The sequence below is a fragment of the Camellia sinensis genome, chromosome 2 (genome assembly GCF_055761805.1).
Source record: "Camellia sinensis isolate YWXY chromosome 2, ASM5576180v1, whole genome shotgun sequence".
In the NCBI taxonomy this organism is placed as follows: Eukaryota; Viridiplantae; Streptophyta; class Magnoliopsida; order Ericales; family Theaceae; genus Camellia; species Camellia sinensis.
The window spans coordinates 108,513,165-108,529,381 of record NC_138962.1 but is presented as its reverse complement, the minus strand read 5'-3'; the positions used below and the strand labels follow the sequence as shown (position 1 = coordinate 108,529,381).

Genomic DNA, 16,217 nt, shown 5'->3' with positions numbered 1-16,217 from the left:
GTAATGTTATCACGATCATCGTTTATAGGGTGATTCTATTTACACCCAAATACTAACTCAGTACGCCTAATTAAAATTTTGAATTTTTAGTTTCTATTATACCCTAATATAAATTTATTAATAAGGACAATACACATTGAATTCGAAAAAAAAAAAAAAAAAAAAATTCTCATGGTAAACTCAAACCACTTGTACATATTCTTTATATTCAACTATCTTCATCTTCTTTCTCAAATTTCAATTATTTTCTCTTTATCTTCTTTCTCACTCCAAAATTTCAATCAATTCCACCAAAACTCACCATGATCATCAATATCATTGTTTCTTATTATGTTGTTACTTACAATATTCGACGATGCCTTACTCTGTCTTGCTCTCTGAGTTTGCTCAATTCGATTTGGTGACTCATCGAAAAAGGTCTCTCCAACATCAGAGTCGTCGGAAAACTACTGACAACCACTACCATAGGCAAAATCATGGTCGGGAATGCCACAAAGATCAAAAATCCTTCGCTAGTGTTGTCGTTCCTTATATGTGAACAAAATGAATAACTATAATGAGAAATTTATTTAAGAGTTTTTTAAAGGATTTTTTAAAGTTGTACTACTATAATGGTTTCTAACTCAACGGTCATGACCATAATTTCAAAATCCGCTTTGATCTGGCGCCCATCACTGTCTTCTTTTACAACCACTACAACATTTTCTTAGTTTAGTGACATTTGAAAGTGCCACAAAACTATTAGTTTAATGACATTTTTTAATCTTGTGGCATTTTGAACAAGTACCATTTGTATCCGTGCCACGGTAGATACTAATGTCACGGTAGATACTTGCAAGTGTCACTACACCATCATGGCTAAAAATTTTCAATGACATTTTGATGTCATGGTAGATATTATTTGTGGCACTATCAAGCACCATTAAAAAAAGAGTTAGTGACACTTATAAGTGTCATTACACCATCAAGACTAAAACCTTTCAGTGACACTTTAATGTCATGGTAGGCACTATTCGTGACGCTATCAAGTGCCATTCGTGACGATAATTCGTTGTAGAATAATTTGATCTGCTCTTGCGAAGACTCGAACCGCCAACCTCCCGCACCATAAACCTTATACACCACACTCTTCCCACTACACCTCTATAGCATCACACGATTATATATGCAACATATATTATTTATATAGTACATACATCCATATTAATATAAAAGTATATGTATAAACATAATTATTTTATTGAACATAATTTATGTAAAATAAACTATTTATTAGCAAAATAAAAAAAGACCACCTTTGGCGACTAAAAATATTTTTTAGTCGCCAATTCTATACTTTTGGCTTCTAATTATTTTTTAGTTGCTAAAAAACTTAACTTTTACGGACCAAAATCGGATTTGGTCGCCGAAGATGCACTTTCAGCTACCAAAATTTTGGTCGCCAAAAAATTTAATTCCCGCCTTAAGATTTTAGTTCTCCCGCACTAAAAATGACCACTTTTGATGACTAAACTTATTTTTTAGTCGCCAATTGTAGACTTTTGGCTACTAAAATTTTTTTTGTCACCAAAAAACTTTACTTTTGGCTACTAAAATTTTTTTAGTCAGTAAAACCCATATAATCAGCGACCAAACTTATTTTTAGTCGTCAATTGTAGCCTTTTTTGGCTACTAAATTTTTTTAGTCGCCAAAAAGCTTTACTTTGGGCTACTAAAAATTTTTTAGTCACTAAAACCCATATAATCAGTGACCAAACTTAGTTTTAGTCGCCAATTGTAGACTTTTGGCTATTAAAATTGTTTAGTCGCCAAAAAGCTTTACTTTTGGCTACTAATGCTGTTTTGGTCGCTGAAAGCTATACTTTCGGCGACCAAATTTTTTTTGGTCAGGAAGTTTAGTCGTCGAATGTGCTTTTTCCTGTAGTGTATATGGAGTTTAATTTATTTATTTTTAATCAATTATTGTATTTTAAAAATTTAGAAAATATATTGGCATTTTTTATTTTTTCAAAAATGCCATTATAAACTTGAAAAGTTTTTGGCTTAGTGTTATTTCTCAAAATGCTATAAAATATTTGTTTATGACACTGTTCACCTAAGTGCCATAAAAAGTAATTTGCACCTACCTAGTGTCTTGACATTTTTTAAAAAATGACATTACTACTAAAGTTTAGTGGCATCTGTTGGTAAATGTCACAAACATAGTTTTATCATTATTTTATAAAATGCCATAAAATTGATGTGACATTTCTTTATTGAAATGCCACTAGAGCCTTATATGTTTGTGGTTCTGTGGCATTTTTCTAAAACATTTAATGCCAATTTTTATTTTTGTGGCATTTTCTAAAAACATGCCACTAGTGTAGTGTCACTAAAGTGTAAATTTGTTATAGTGACATTTTTGTTGTAATGAAGTGACACTTTTTTAATTGAAATGCCACTAGAGCCTTGTATGTTTGTGGCTCTATGACATTTTTCTAAAAAATGCCACACAAAATATTCTTTTTGTGACATTTTTTAAGAACATGTCACTAGTATGGTGTCACTAAAATGTGTTTTTGTTGTAGTGAACTCTCTTGTTTCTTGTCTTTACCAATAAAGTATAAACATATATATTTTGAATTTATTAGTGTTCGACCCTTATAAATTTTGATTAAATTGTTTATATGTATATATATATGATATTATGATAATCACAATAAATTATGAAGAAAAAAAATTAAAGTAAGAGAGAAATCATAACTATACAAATATATATATATATTAAAAAAAAATAAGGTTTAGGAATTGTTTAGAAAGTGTTAGATTAGTATACTTTTTGAATTTTTATGAAAAAATGTGAAATTTGAGTTAGGGTTGAAGTGGTGTGATAGAGAGGTGGTGTGACCCAAATAAGATAATGTGTTAAAATAACATTTGTTATTTTAGAACATGAATGAAAATAAATAAATAAATTATACTAATCTTACAAATCTCAAATATTTTACTAATGAATCTTTAAGTGCAAATTAAATATTATTGAAGAATATTTTAATTAAGTCTAAACTCTAAATAATTAATGATTAAGGATATATGTATAAAAAAAATAGTAAGTATAATTGATTAAATAATGTTATTTAATTTAGATTCATAAAGCAAGCTTAAAATAAAAACAAAAAAATACACTTAGAGTCTTTTTGGTTTAGATATATAAAGCAACCTTAGTTTTTTTAAGGCCTCGTTTGGGAAGTGGCTATTTTAGTAGGTTATTTAGTTTTTTGGCTATTTTAATAGGCTATTTTAGTTTTGTGTTTGGGAAGATGAGATGGATTTTTAGTTGAGTTGTTGTATTGGAAAATGTGTTGAAATGATGTTTAAATTTAAAATGACAGATTTATCCCTAACTTTTTATTTTTAAAATTGATATAAAGGGGCAAAATCATTTTGCCCTTGATGTAACACTGTCCGGGCAGCAGCCTTTTTTTTTTTTTTTTTTTTTTTTTTATGAAAATCAGAAAAAATGTGCTATAGTGCTTGCTTTTGGGCTAATTTTTCAAAAGAGTCTGATTGCCAAACACCCCCTACGAATACCATGGCAGCAGCATGAGAGTGGGTTTGAGAGAAAAAAAGAGAAAAGGGAGGTTGCAGCTAAGAAAAAATTTTGGGTGTGCTCTCAGGCATTCTTTTTTATCCTTCTGAGAGAAAAAAAGAAAAAAGGGAGGTTGCAGTTATTGTTTCATACTTAATTTTTTCATAATTTTTAAAAGTTAAAATCTATATAAACTAATGCATTTAAATTTGTCCAAAAAATTAGTACAAAACAATAACTTCAGAAGAGTTGTTCTCAATAGGTACAAATGTAAAAACTATCAAAGTAGTGCCATTGGAATCGTCTATGAGGGATTTGGAGTGGCTGTTGTGCGAGGTACACAGTAGCCCCATTTCGGGTCTCATTTCGATAATTCGAACCATTCATATTTTAGGATACATCAAGTAGAGCATACCTGCAAAAAATCAAGTCAATTAAATATCGTTTATCCTTTCATCCACTCACATATTCATTTTAATACTTTAAATTACAATTGTTATTTATTTTTGTAGATACAAATATGAGTGGATGAATGGGTAAACAATATCCGATTAATTTGATTTTTTACAGATATATTTTACTTGATGTATTCTAAAATGTGAACAGATCGGATTATCGAAATGGCCCCCGAAATAGGCCCATTGGACTGCACAACAGCCACCTCAAATCCTTATGAGTCTAGTTTCTTACATTTTTTTGCCTTGCGTCGTTTTCTCTTATATGTAAGAGAACCGTCATTTTCTTTAGACTGCTGCAGAAAGCGACTTACATAGATACAATTAATAGTAAATAATTCTTATGATAAGCAAATCAAGTAAAACCAATTGTTTGAAACTTAGGATATAGTAGTTGATATTTAAAGGGTTTCGAAATTTTTTGATCAATGTAAAGTAGGTTTTTAATTTTTAAGGTTAGTGAATAGATTGAGAAAATCTATTTAAAGTTTTGTTTTATCTCAAACCAGCATTTAATTCAATTTCGCCCAAAACCCATGTCTTGATTAATTTTGGATATTGAAGAACATGAATTTATGTATTATTTAAGAGTAACTATGAGTTAAGTTGAAGCGTATTAGTGCATTTTAGGGTTACTTAGTTTATTATTCTTTTTAAAACTTTTGAATTAGTAGTGACATGTAGTTTTCAAATTTAGTTCATAACATTAGTTGGACTTTCGGTATTCTATTTGAGGATTATATTGTGTAGTTGTCAGGTGAGTAGATGCATGCTACATATTTTTATAAATGTTCTCTTACCTTGAACTACTGAAAAATTAAATTGTTATTTCATAATTAAATTGTTTTAATAAAATTATTATATTATCAATGGAACTAAATTATTTTTGAAAAATGTGTAAACTTGACATGTGATAAATTATTTGAAACGATCTCATGTTTGTAATAGTGACAGTCACTTTTTGCGAAACTGAATTATATTAATTATTATGACCATATATATAAAAGTCCAGAGAATTTATTTCACTGTATGTTGTGACTCTGGCTATTAGAGAACAGATCCGGGATAGGCTGTGATGATTCTAGTGCTCAATAATTGTAAGGAACAAACCTAAGCTAGGCTAGGCTAGGTTAGGTGACCTACAATCAAATCGTCCAAATCGTCTTAGAGAAACGACTCAAGTTGCCACCCCGATAATGACTCTTGATTCGATATGAGATCCAACAAGCTTATTGCTTTGAGAACTTTGTGACATATTACTTATTATGCTTGGTACCTAGATAATGATGATGATTATGCTATTGTATATTTTTAAGTGGAGAACGTCTCTTATTATGTTCTTGAGAGACATAAATATTTTTAATTGATGAATTGTGATTTTTTTTTTTTTTTTTTTTGTGAATCAGATTGTTTTTATCAAAACTGTATGCAAATCTAATTTCTATTATGTACAATCTTATTTTGAAATTAAACCCTGTTTTCAAAATTGTATTTTACTATCCATACTTCTACTCACTGAGCTATCAGCTGACTTAGTTATTTATCATTTTCAAGTGAGAGAAAGACTTAGAATGGATTCATGGCTTAGTAGAGACTCGATTTTATGGACCTCTAGGATATTTATTTTTTATTTTTATTTATAGATTGTTATGTCAATTGTATGCATACTTTTTTATTGAGATTCATTTAGGATTATGTTGTTATATGGGTTGTTTGTGTCCTAATGGTTTGAATGGTATTGATTATGGTTGGGTTTGACCGTTTATACTTGTAACATGTTACTGGATTGAGTTTTGATTTATTTATTACAGGATTATTGTTACATTTATTCTATATGATTATAAATTTGTATTTAAGTTTCTTGTGCCTTGGGATAAGGCCATGTAGGCCACAACCGATCATGTCCAAATTTTGGGTGTGACAATGTCAAACAAGCTCTTACTCATAAGTGGAGAGATTGAAACCCATTAATTTCTTATGGATGGCAACGAGCTCAATTTTTTTGAATTTTCGCCCTCAATGTTTTTATTTTAAACTCAGCTATTTTTATAATATAATTTCATAATTTATCTTAATTCTAACAATTTTAACCTACTTACCACAATATCTAACACTACTTTGGTTTATTTTGGGAAGATGGTAAAAAGTGATATTTTAGCTTTTAACCAAGCTTTTGGCTTTTTTAGACAAATGATTTGGGAAGTTGGTAAAAAGTGACTTTTGACCTTTTTGATTAATATTTGTTTATGATGTCAAATCATAATCAAATGACCAAACTATCCCTATTTAGTTTAAAATATTACAACTTCACCCATGTAGTATATTTTGACTCATAAGGGGGTAAAATTATAATTTTACCCTTGGCTAAAAACTACCTTTCCAAATGAAAAAAAATTTTAAAAAGTCAACTTTTAACTTTTATTACAAACCAAAAAAAGTAACTAAAAACCAACGTCCCAAAACAAGCTTCTATCAATTATATTCCAAATCATTTTTATTAAACAAAAAATTAAGTCAAATACAATCAAATAATTTTATCTTCTTTTTATCTAAGGTAATTTTGTCTTTGGTTAACAAGGAAAATGATTGGTGGCCCTAAAAAAGTTGGCCCTAATACCCCTAATTTCCATTTTTGGAAACTGTTTTTTTTTTTCTTTCTTTTTTCTTTTTTTTTTTTTTTTTTTTTACCTAAAATGGCATTTCGGGGCATTCGAGCCCCGAAGCCTCGGGCCCTCAATCAGCGCCCTCTAATTTCTATGTAATCATACCGTAATCTATGTGTCAAATTTTAAAGTAAGTAATGAGGAAAAAAATAAATAGTCTTAACCACGTGGTGGCAAAGGTAATCCACTCTCTTAGTCCTACGCAAATAATTCTTTTAGTCAAAAAGTCAAAAAATTATTTAAAAAATTAAAAAATTAACAATTTATATTCAAAAATAAAAAATTTTCTTTTCTCGTTATTTTTCACAGATATTTTTATAAAAAATTAAAAAATTATTATAAATATATTAATTTTTTTATATTATATTTTAATTAAAAAATTTAAAAATTATTAAAAAAATCTCTTCCTAACATGGCGTTATTAAACGACTACATAATTTGGGGGTATACGCACGCACACCTACATGGTCAATTTCATGACCTCTCTTTCTGTGAGTCAAAAAAAAAAACTACAAAACTCGTAAGAGCGAAAAAAAGGAAACATTATTTATAGCAATATAGAATAGATAGATGGATAGATAGATCAAGATAGATAGATTTTAGAGGAATAGTATGAGTGGTCTTACTCATCTTGAACCAGGTTACTCTGAGTTTGTTGAACTTGATCCCTCTGGAAGATATGGCAGAGTACTCTCTCTCTCTCTCTCTCTCTCTCTCTCTCTTGTTTCTGCTTGGAATTTTGAGTTCTGAGTTTTTGTTTCTATGTTTTTTGGTTGCAGTACAATGAAATCCTTGGCAAAGGCTCTTCAAAGACAGTGTATGTAAATTTAGAACTTATCTTCTTCTATTTTACAGCATACCCATTTTAAGATTTCTTCCAAATTTGAAGTTTTTCTGGTCTTCCCTGATGGGTATTTGATATGGATTTGTCAAATGCCCATTTTACATTTCTTCACAACTTGAAAGTTTCTGGGGCTTTCGAAGATGTGTGAAAGTTCCTGTTTCAGGTTTCTTTTAAAATTTGGATCTTTGGGGTCTTTAGAAGTAATTTGCAAGTGGTGTACATGATAGATTTAACATTCTGATGTGTTTTCATACGTTGTTGATTGATGCAGTTATAGAGCATTTGATGAGTATGAGGGGATTGAAGTTGCTTGGAACCAGGTCAAACTCTATGATTTCCTGCAAAGCCCTGAAGATCTTGAGAGGCTCTACTGTGAAATTCATTTGCTCAAGACATTGAAACACCACAACATTATGAAGTTTTACACTTCTTGGGTTGATACTGCAAACAGGAACATCAATTTTGTCACTGAAATGTTCACTTCTGGGACTCTAAAACAGTAAGTACCATGAAACTTTTCATGATTTCTTGATCTTTTCCTTGTTTCCTCTTTTGATTATACCCAATTGGAGATTTCATAGTTTTGAAATCTGGGTTGTCTCCCTTTTTGTCTGCTTGGGTAGGTATAGGCAAAAGCACAAGAGAGTCAACATTAGAGCAGTGAAGCATTGGTGCAGACAGATCTTGAAAGGTCTTCTCTATCTTCATAGCCATGACCCACCAGTCATCCACAGAGATCTCAAGTGTGACAACATTTTTATCAATGGCAACCAAGGGGAAGTGAAAATCGGTGATCTTGGCCTTGCGGCGATTCTTCGAAAATCCCATGCTGCTCACTGTGTTGGTGTGTTTAATTCAATTCCCTAAAATAGAACTCACATATTAGAGCTGAAAATTTGTTGGGGCATACTAATAATGCCCTTTTATCTGTTGTAAAATGAGTTTTTGTGATGATTTGTAACTTTCTGCGTGAGTGATTGGATAATTGACACAATTAAGGGAAATCATTGAGTTAGTTTTTATCTATTTTTTGACGTTAATTAGGGACACCAGAGTTCATGGCTCCAGAAGTATATGCCGAGGAGTACAATGAATTGGTTGATATTTATTCTTTTGGGATGTGCATCTTGGAAATGATCACCTTTGAATATCCCTATAGTGAATGCACTCATCCTGCTCAGATCTACAAGAAAGTTATCTCTGTAAGTACCCCTCCCTCCCCCCCTCTCTCTCTCTCTCTCTCTCTCTCTCTCTCTCTCTCTCTCAATTGACATGCTTTATTGCTTTAGGGGAAAAAACCAGATGCCTTGTACAAAGTGAAAGATCCAGAGGTGAGGCAATTTGTTGAGAAATGCTTGGCCACCGTGTCACAAAGGCTCTCTGCGAGGGAGCTTTTGAATGACCCTTTTCTCCAAATTGATGATTGTGAATTGGATTTAAAATCGATAGAGTGCCGTAGAGAAACAGATTACATGGACCCTTTGTTAAGGCATCCTTATCTTGAACTTGATTATGAAGGAAAATCATTTAGTAACAGCTCCTTCAATGGCTACGCCAATGGTGTTGTCAACTTTGAAGCCCAAAATGAATGGGAGCTCCATTCAACTGACATCAAACAAAGTGGAATGGAACTATTTGAATACAATGACGATGAACATGATGAGCATCCTGTTAATGTTGATATAACCATCAAAGGGAAGAGGAGAGAAGACGGTATCATCTTTTTAAGACTCAGAATTTCAGACAAAGAAGGTAAAAAAAAAAAAATAATAAATAAACATCATGTTTAGTGTCATTTTGATAGTTGTTCACTTGAAAGTGGGAGCAAAAAATCAGCATTATTGTTTCTCTTTGCAGGACGCATCCGAAACATCTATTTCCCATTTGACATTGAAACGGACACAGCATTAAGTGTTGCGACTGAAATGGTTGCAGAACTGGATATAACCGATCAAGATGTGACTAAAATAGCTGATATGATTGATGGAGAGATTGCTTCGCTGGTACCCGAATGGGAGCCAGGGCCAAGAATAGAAGAAACTCCCCGGTTTGCCAATTTAAATTTCTGCCACAATTGTGCCTCCAATCACACCTCAACTGGTTCCTTAATGAACTTTCTGTTAAATAATCCAGGAGCCAAGAACTTGCAAATTCTACAATGTTCTGGAAATGGATGTGCAGCTATGCATGGCCGGTTCGAAGAAATCACATATCAAGTTGATGGACCTGAGAATTATGCGTCAGAAAGTGTAAATGATCCGACTTTATCAGGCCGAGCCAATGGTTTCCATTTTCCAGAAATTTGGGATCACCACGAAAGCCTTGGATGCAGTTCACTAGGCTCTGGAGAGAGTCATACTGATGAAGAACATCAATCAACTTCTAAGAGAGAAACGGAGCCCGAAGCCATATCTTGTGAAAGAAATTTGATCAAATCTTTATCGGGTACTCATTCTTGTACCAAGATTCCTGCATCAACTGATGACTTTCCGGGTGATTATGAGCAGGAAATTCAGCAGGAACTGAGATGGCTTAGAGCAAAGTACCAGATGGAACTGAGAAAACTTAGAGATCAACAGTTAGGACTTGTACCAAAATCTCCAAAGATTAATTCAAGTTCGTGTGTTAGCAAACCCAAAATCATTAATGGCGTTTCATCATCATCTTCAGTTTTGAAACATTGCGGCTCAAGTTTGCACGGGCAAGTTCACAAAATCACCCCCATTTCGGAAACCCTTAGGGCCAGGAAATGCGAACCGGTCTATGGCTCTTCCAATGTAGGGGATATGGTTACTGCCAAGAGCTTCTATACAGGGTCATGTCTTCCAAAGACTCTTCACAGGACAACATCCCTACCAGTTGATGCTGTTGATTTATAACAGTTTGTAAGGGCGGTTTGGCCCAACATAAGATTTTCCATAAGCGTTCTTAGTGGTGTAAGTTCGAGTCATACAAACAAACATTCTAGAAATGAAAAAAGGACTCTATACATCTGGTCCTTTTAGTGAAAGTTTTGTGCATGGAGTCTTTTTTTACAAATTTCATACTCTTATAATGGTTGTATTATCTCATCTAGACTAAGGTTTGCTATCCCTTCTATTTGTTTTCTCATGTATATCATATAATGGGGAATTTTCAAATAGAACTCACTAAATTGGTTAGAACAAAATGAATGGTGGTGATGGGGGTGTGAGCCAATTATGAGAGATGTAATTATTGAGGCTTGTAGTTGAATTTGAGGTCTTGTACATTGTACATTGTACATTACCCCTTTACCTTAAAATTACCAAAGTAAAGCATCTGAAAAGCTTGTATCCAATTGGAATTGGTGCTTTAATGTGTGTGTGTGTGTGAGAGAGAGAGGTATCATTGAATAGGAAACTGACTTGCAGATGCTGATGAAGTGAATTATTTGGTATGTGAGGACTAGTTGGCCAATTGGAGCATTTTTTTAAGAGTAAGAACTTTGCACACTCCATGCTGCAGGCCCCAACTTTAGTTTCCATTGACAGTGATGGAGTTGGGCTATTCAAAGACAAGTAAATGCATGGCCCACCAAAAGCATCATGTTCCATGTATCAAATCCTCTTCTTTATGATTTTTGTTTTTTTAATAATACTATTCAAATTAAAAAATTAATATTTTTTTTATTCACTTATGACAATTAATATGTTATTAAAATTACGTCAAAATTATAGATTTTTTTTTTTTTTAAATCTTAGGGAGATCAATGCAATTTATCATTTTTTTAGTAATATCATAGAACCTAAAATATTAGGTTTTTCTCAAATTTTAATATGAACTCGAAAGGCATATAGGGTTCACCACAGTTGTTATTTCAATAATTTGAACGGTTCATTTTGTAGCACCTTTAACGTATAATCCATATAAAAAATTAAATCAATTTGATAATTGTAATGTTTTTATTTATTGCATTTGTCTTTAAAAAAATAAATGACAAGTATATTTTTTAAAATAGACCATTTATTTTTCTTTTTAAACAAACACGATAAAATAAAAATGTTATGAATATCGAATCGATTTATTTTTTTTTTATGAATGATATATACAAAAAAACTTTATAAATGAATTGTTCAAATCATCAAAACGAAAGTATAATGAGCCCCACCCATGAGTCCCTTAGGTTCTCTTCCAAGTTCATATTTGAACATGTGAAAAGCTTAACCCCTAAAGTGAGTCTTACAATTTTTTTTTTTATTTACTAATGGAACACCTATTATATTATTGCGTAAATCCTATTTAAAATTTTATTATTAAATGATACATCAGTTAGTCTGAAAATTTTATAAAATTTATTAATATGTCATTGTTTTATGTTGTTCCAGTCTGATAGCTAAAGGATCTTGAATCCTAAACTAGCCCCATATTATTCAATGACCTGTATAAGAACATGGTGAAGTTGAAGTTCAGCAAAGGCTTATCTTCTTCGTCAATTACTTGTACAAAAGATGGTCCCCTCTCATGACTAGGGAAACAGATGAAACAAAACCATGGAGTTTTACCAATTTTGTGAAAAAAAACAATCCACTTTGAATAAAAGTCAAATTTGGATGCCACACCTAACGTCAGTTCCCTTCGTCAAATAATTTTAAACAATAAAATTAGATAATTTGGCCATGTTCAGTATGTTTTATTGAGAAACATAGTTATTTTCAATTTAGCCAACATTTCTAGTGATAACATTGACCAAGTGTTGGTTTTAGGCCACGAAAGTGGAGCTCAAGCCTGTTTACGGGCCACGTTTAATGAGTTTTTTTGGCAAGCTTAGGTCGAGTTAGATTACAGATCAAAATCTTAGACTCAAGTCTTGTCTAATGGGCTTGGCCCAAACAAGCTCGCAAGTCGGCCCAATAAGTTGCCTTTCATGCACCAAGATTTAAAACCTATTTTTTTGATTGTTTTCATTTTAATTTCTTTTATAATTTTTTTCATAATTTTTTTATGGGCTTACGGCCAAGAAGTTGGGTCCTCAAACCTGGCCGGATTTCAAACCTAAGAACCAAGCCTAGGTCAATCTCACTCAGGTAGGGTCGAGCTAGTGGAGGTACAAGTTCAAGTGGCAGGCCTTTGAACCAAATGATGAGGGTTAATATGGACTAGTTTTTTTTATGAATTTGCATTTGATATGCTTTTTGTTTTTTCGTTTTTGCACACAAATAGCAACAATTTTGTGCCATATGAGAGCTAAAGGAAGCAAAAAAAAGGAGGGAAATAATGAAAATCATGACGGTTGTGCGTACTGGATACCGCACTAGATGAAAGTGGATCGAGGCTCCGCACTTAGTTAGACTATCCAAGGAATGAGGTTCCTGCAGCAAGAAGCACCGTAAGAGCCGCCCGGTCGGGGTTGGTCGGATAACCCCTCCGGTGTGGGAATCAATGATCGAAGAAGAAGTAAAGTGCTCTCTAAGTGTAGAGAGTTGAGTTTTTAGTAAGTGGAGTTCAACTTAGATCAGTTACCTTCAATGTGAAGTTGATATAGTTTATATAGAGCTCCTTGCTTGTTTCCCAAGATGCTTTCATGGAGCTCTGGTGCTGTAAAGTTTCCCTTTAGCATGGCCCCAGGTGGGGGACCATCTGGTCACTCTCTAGAGGTGCTTATACTCATTGTAGTTATGCTGATATCAGTGTATATAATTGTAAAAACTGTAGCAAAGAGCAAATAATTATAGTCCTTCTTTTGTATTTATTTTTGTCTCTTTGTATTTACTTTTAGGTAGACTTTTCAAAAAGCCTATGACTAGGCTTACCTAAAGAGTTAGAAATTTTGCAACTTTTGGACGAAAAGTCTTGCAAAGTTAGATTTGTTAGATATGGAGTTAGATAGACATTAAGGGTTGGTTTGGCTTATCCTAAATAAGCCAAAAAGTCAAAAAGTTACTCCAAAATCCAAAAAGATATCATTATTCACCAAAAAAAAAAAATTAAAAAATCAATTTTCTTCAAAAAAAAGTACACACCGAATTGATGTGTGTGCAGCTGCTGTGTGCGGCAGTGGAGAAAAAAGAAATGATTGGGTATGGTTTTTACACACATCGTTGTTCGTCCTATGGGGGTCATCACGGGTCCCGTTTTGATAATCTGAACTGTTCAATGTGTAGAAATCGTCGAGTACTATATGTCTGCAAAAAATCACATTGATCGGATATCGATAACTATATGATCAAATCAGTTATGTACAACAAATGAATGGTGTTATAATTAATGATTGACAAATAAATAGATCTGATCAGATAGCTATCGATATCCGATTAATATGATTTTTTATAGGTACATAGTGTTCGACGAGTTACACACATTGAACGGTTCAGATTATTAAAATGGAACCCGTGATGACCCCCACGAGCCAAACAAAACCGTCCAATGCTTTGTACAAAAATTAGCCAATAATTTCCAACTCCAATTGAGTCTGCCGGTTGTACAGCCGGTTGTATGGCTGGGGCCCACTCCTCTCTTATCATCTCTTACATACTTTTTTTATACAATTTTTTAATACACATTTTTCCATAAAAAGTCAAAAAATTAACCCAAACCTCCATTTTTTTTTTTTGTCTTTTTTAGTCCAAAAAGGCAAAAAGTGCACTTTTTTAGGACACCCCAAACCAGCCCTAAGTTATATTTTGTTTGTATTCACCCCTTGTAAGTCTATATATTGGCCTTTATGCCAACATAATAAAGCATATAAATTCTCTCCATATTCTCTCCATCTTTGAGCTTCCTTCTTTGTCTCTAATTTCTCTACCTTAATTCCATAACTCCACCATAATTCCATAATAAAAATAGTAAAAAGCTCCTTTCTTTTTTAGTTTTGTAATTGGTATCAGAGCTTGGTGAAGAGTTTTTGAAAGAAAGATCAAGTTATGTAAGTATTTCTATCTGTGTATAAATTTTTGATATATATATAAGTTTGTATGGTGTGTTTTATGTTATAAAAAAATAAATAATAAATAATAATAATAATAATTAAAAATTTCGTCTAAGTTTTTTGTGTATCTTTTGTATTTTATATTTTCATAGTTATTTGTTTCATTTATAGTTGTTGTAAAACCTATATACTTAGTGTATGTCAAAACCCATATACTCATTAAGACTTTTTGACTATTGGCCATAATTAAGTCTTTAAGATTATAAAGAGAGGTTTTAGGCACCAGATAGTACACTAGGAGGGTCTTAGGTACCAACAACAATTTAAAATGACAATTAATTCTGATGATATAATATGCTTTGGAAATACAAAAAATAATGTTAATAATAAATATGATTATAGTGAATTATTTGGTATGTGAGGACTAGTTGGCCAATTGGAGCATTTTTTTTAAGAGTAAGAACTTTGCTGCAGGCCCCAACTTTAGTTTCCATTGACAATGATGGAGTTGGGCTATTCAAAGACAAGTAAATGCATGGCCCACCAAAAGCATCATGTTCCATGTATCAAATCCTCTTCTTTATGATTTTTGTTTTTTTAATAATACTATTCAAATTAAAAAATTAATATTTTTTTTATTCACTTATGACAATTAATATGTTATTAAAATTACGTCAAAATTATAGATTTTTTTTTTTTTTTTTTTTAAATCTTAGGGAGATCAATGCAATTTATCATTTTTTTAGTAATATCATAGAACCTAAAATATTAGGTTTTTCTCAAATTTTAATATGAACTCGAAAGGTATATAGGGTTCACCATAGTTGTTATTTCAATAATTTGAACGGTTCATTTTGTAGCACCTTTAACGTATAATCCATATAAAAAATTAAATCAATTTGATAATTGTAATACTTTTATTTATTGCGTTTGTCTTCAAAAAAAATAAACAAGTATATTGTTTTAAAATAGGCCATCTATTTTTCTTTTTAAACAAACACGATAAAATAAAAATGTTATGAATATCGAATCGATCTAATTTTTTTTTTTTTTTTTTATGAATGATATATACAAAAAAAACTTTACAGATGAATTGTTCAAATCATCAAAACGAAAGTATAATGAGCCCCATGAGCCCCTTAGGTTCTCTTTCAAGTTCATATTTGAACATGTGAAAAGCTTAACCCCTAAAGTGAGTCTTACAAATTTTTTTTATTCACTAATGGAACACCTATTATATTATTGCGTAAATCCTATTTAAAATTTTATTATTAAATGATACATCAGTTAGTCTGAAAATTTTATAAAATTTATTAATATGTCATTGTTTTATGTTGTTCCAGTCTGATAGCTAAAGGATCTTGAATCCTAAACTAGCCCCATATTATTCAATGACCTGTATAAGAACATGGTGAAGTTGAAGTTCAGCGAAGTCTTATCTTCTTCGTCAATTACTTGTACAAAAGATGGTCCCCTCTCATGACTAGGGAAACAGATGAAACAAAACCATGGAGTTTTACCAATTTTGTGAAAAAAAAACAAACCACTTTGAATAAAAGTCAAATTTGGATGCCACACCTAATGTCAGTTCCCTTCGTCAAATAATTTTAAACAATAAAATTAGATAATTTGGCCATGTTCAGTATGTTTCATTGAGAAACATAATTATTTTCAATTTAGCCAACATTTCTAGTGATAACATTGACCAAGTGTTGGTTTTAGGCCACGAAAGTGGAGCTCAAGCCTGTTTTCGGGCCACGTTTAATGGGTTTTTTTGGCAAGCTTAGGTCGAGCTAGACTA

At 31.9% G+C, this 16,217-nt stretch overlaps 1 protein-coding gene across 2 annotated transcripts; it reads left to right on the top strand.

The window, feature by feature from the left end:
* Positions 1-7,134: 7,134 nt before the first annotated feature.
* LOC114296936 (serine/threonine-protein kinase WNK1) lies at positions 7,135-10,540 on the top strand. Of its 2 annotated transcripts, XM_082915415.1 has the most exons (8): positions 7,135-7,373; positions 7,466-7,503; positions 7,802-8,029; positions 8,154-8,374; positions 8,575-8,732; positions 8,820-9,282; positions 9,388-9,577; positions 9,664-10,540. In XM_082915415.1, exons 1-8 carry the CDS (start codon positions 7,299-7,301, stop codon positions 9,749-9,751), a joined length of 1,461 nt encoding a protein of 486 aa, XP_082771541.1. In that variant the 5' UTR covers positions 7,135-7,298; the 3' UTR covers positions 9,752-10,540. The 2 variants fall into 2 exon arrangements, with proteins under 2 accessions (XP_082771541.1, XP_082771540.1); XM_082915414.1 differs by having other exon boundaries at positions 9,388-10,540.
* Positions 10,541-16,217: the final 5,677 nt, after the last annotated feature.

What these genes read in the sequence shown, in the direction of transcription:
- LOC114296936 (XM_082915414.1), top strand. Translation starts at nt 7,299, where the DNA reads ATGAGTGGTCTTACTCATCTTGAACCAGGTTACTCTGAGTTTGTTGAA. An exon ending in TCTACAAGAAAGTTATCTCT is followed by an intron (nt 8,733 to 8,819) that starts GTAAGTACCCCT and finishes TTATTGCTTTAG; the next exon opens with GGGAAAAAACCAGATGCCTT. An exon ending in CAGAATTTCAGACAAAGAAG is followed by an intron (nt 9,283 to 9,387) that starts GTAAAAAAAAAA and finishes TTCTCTTTGCAG; the next exon opens with GACGCATCCGAAACATCTAT.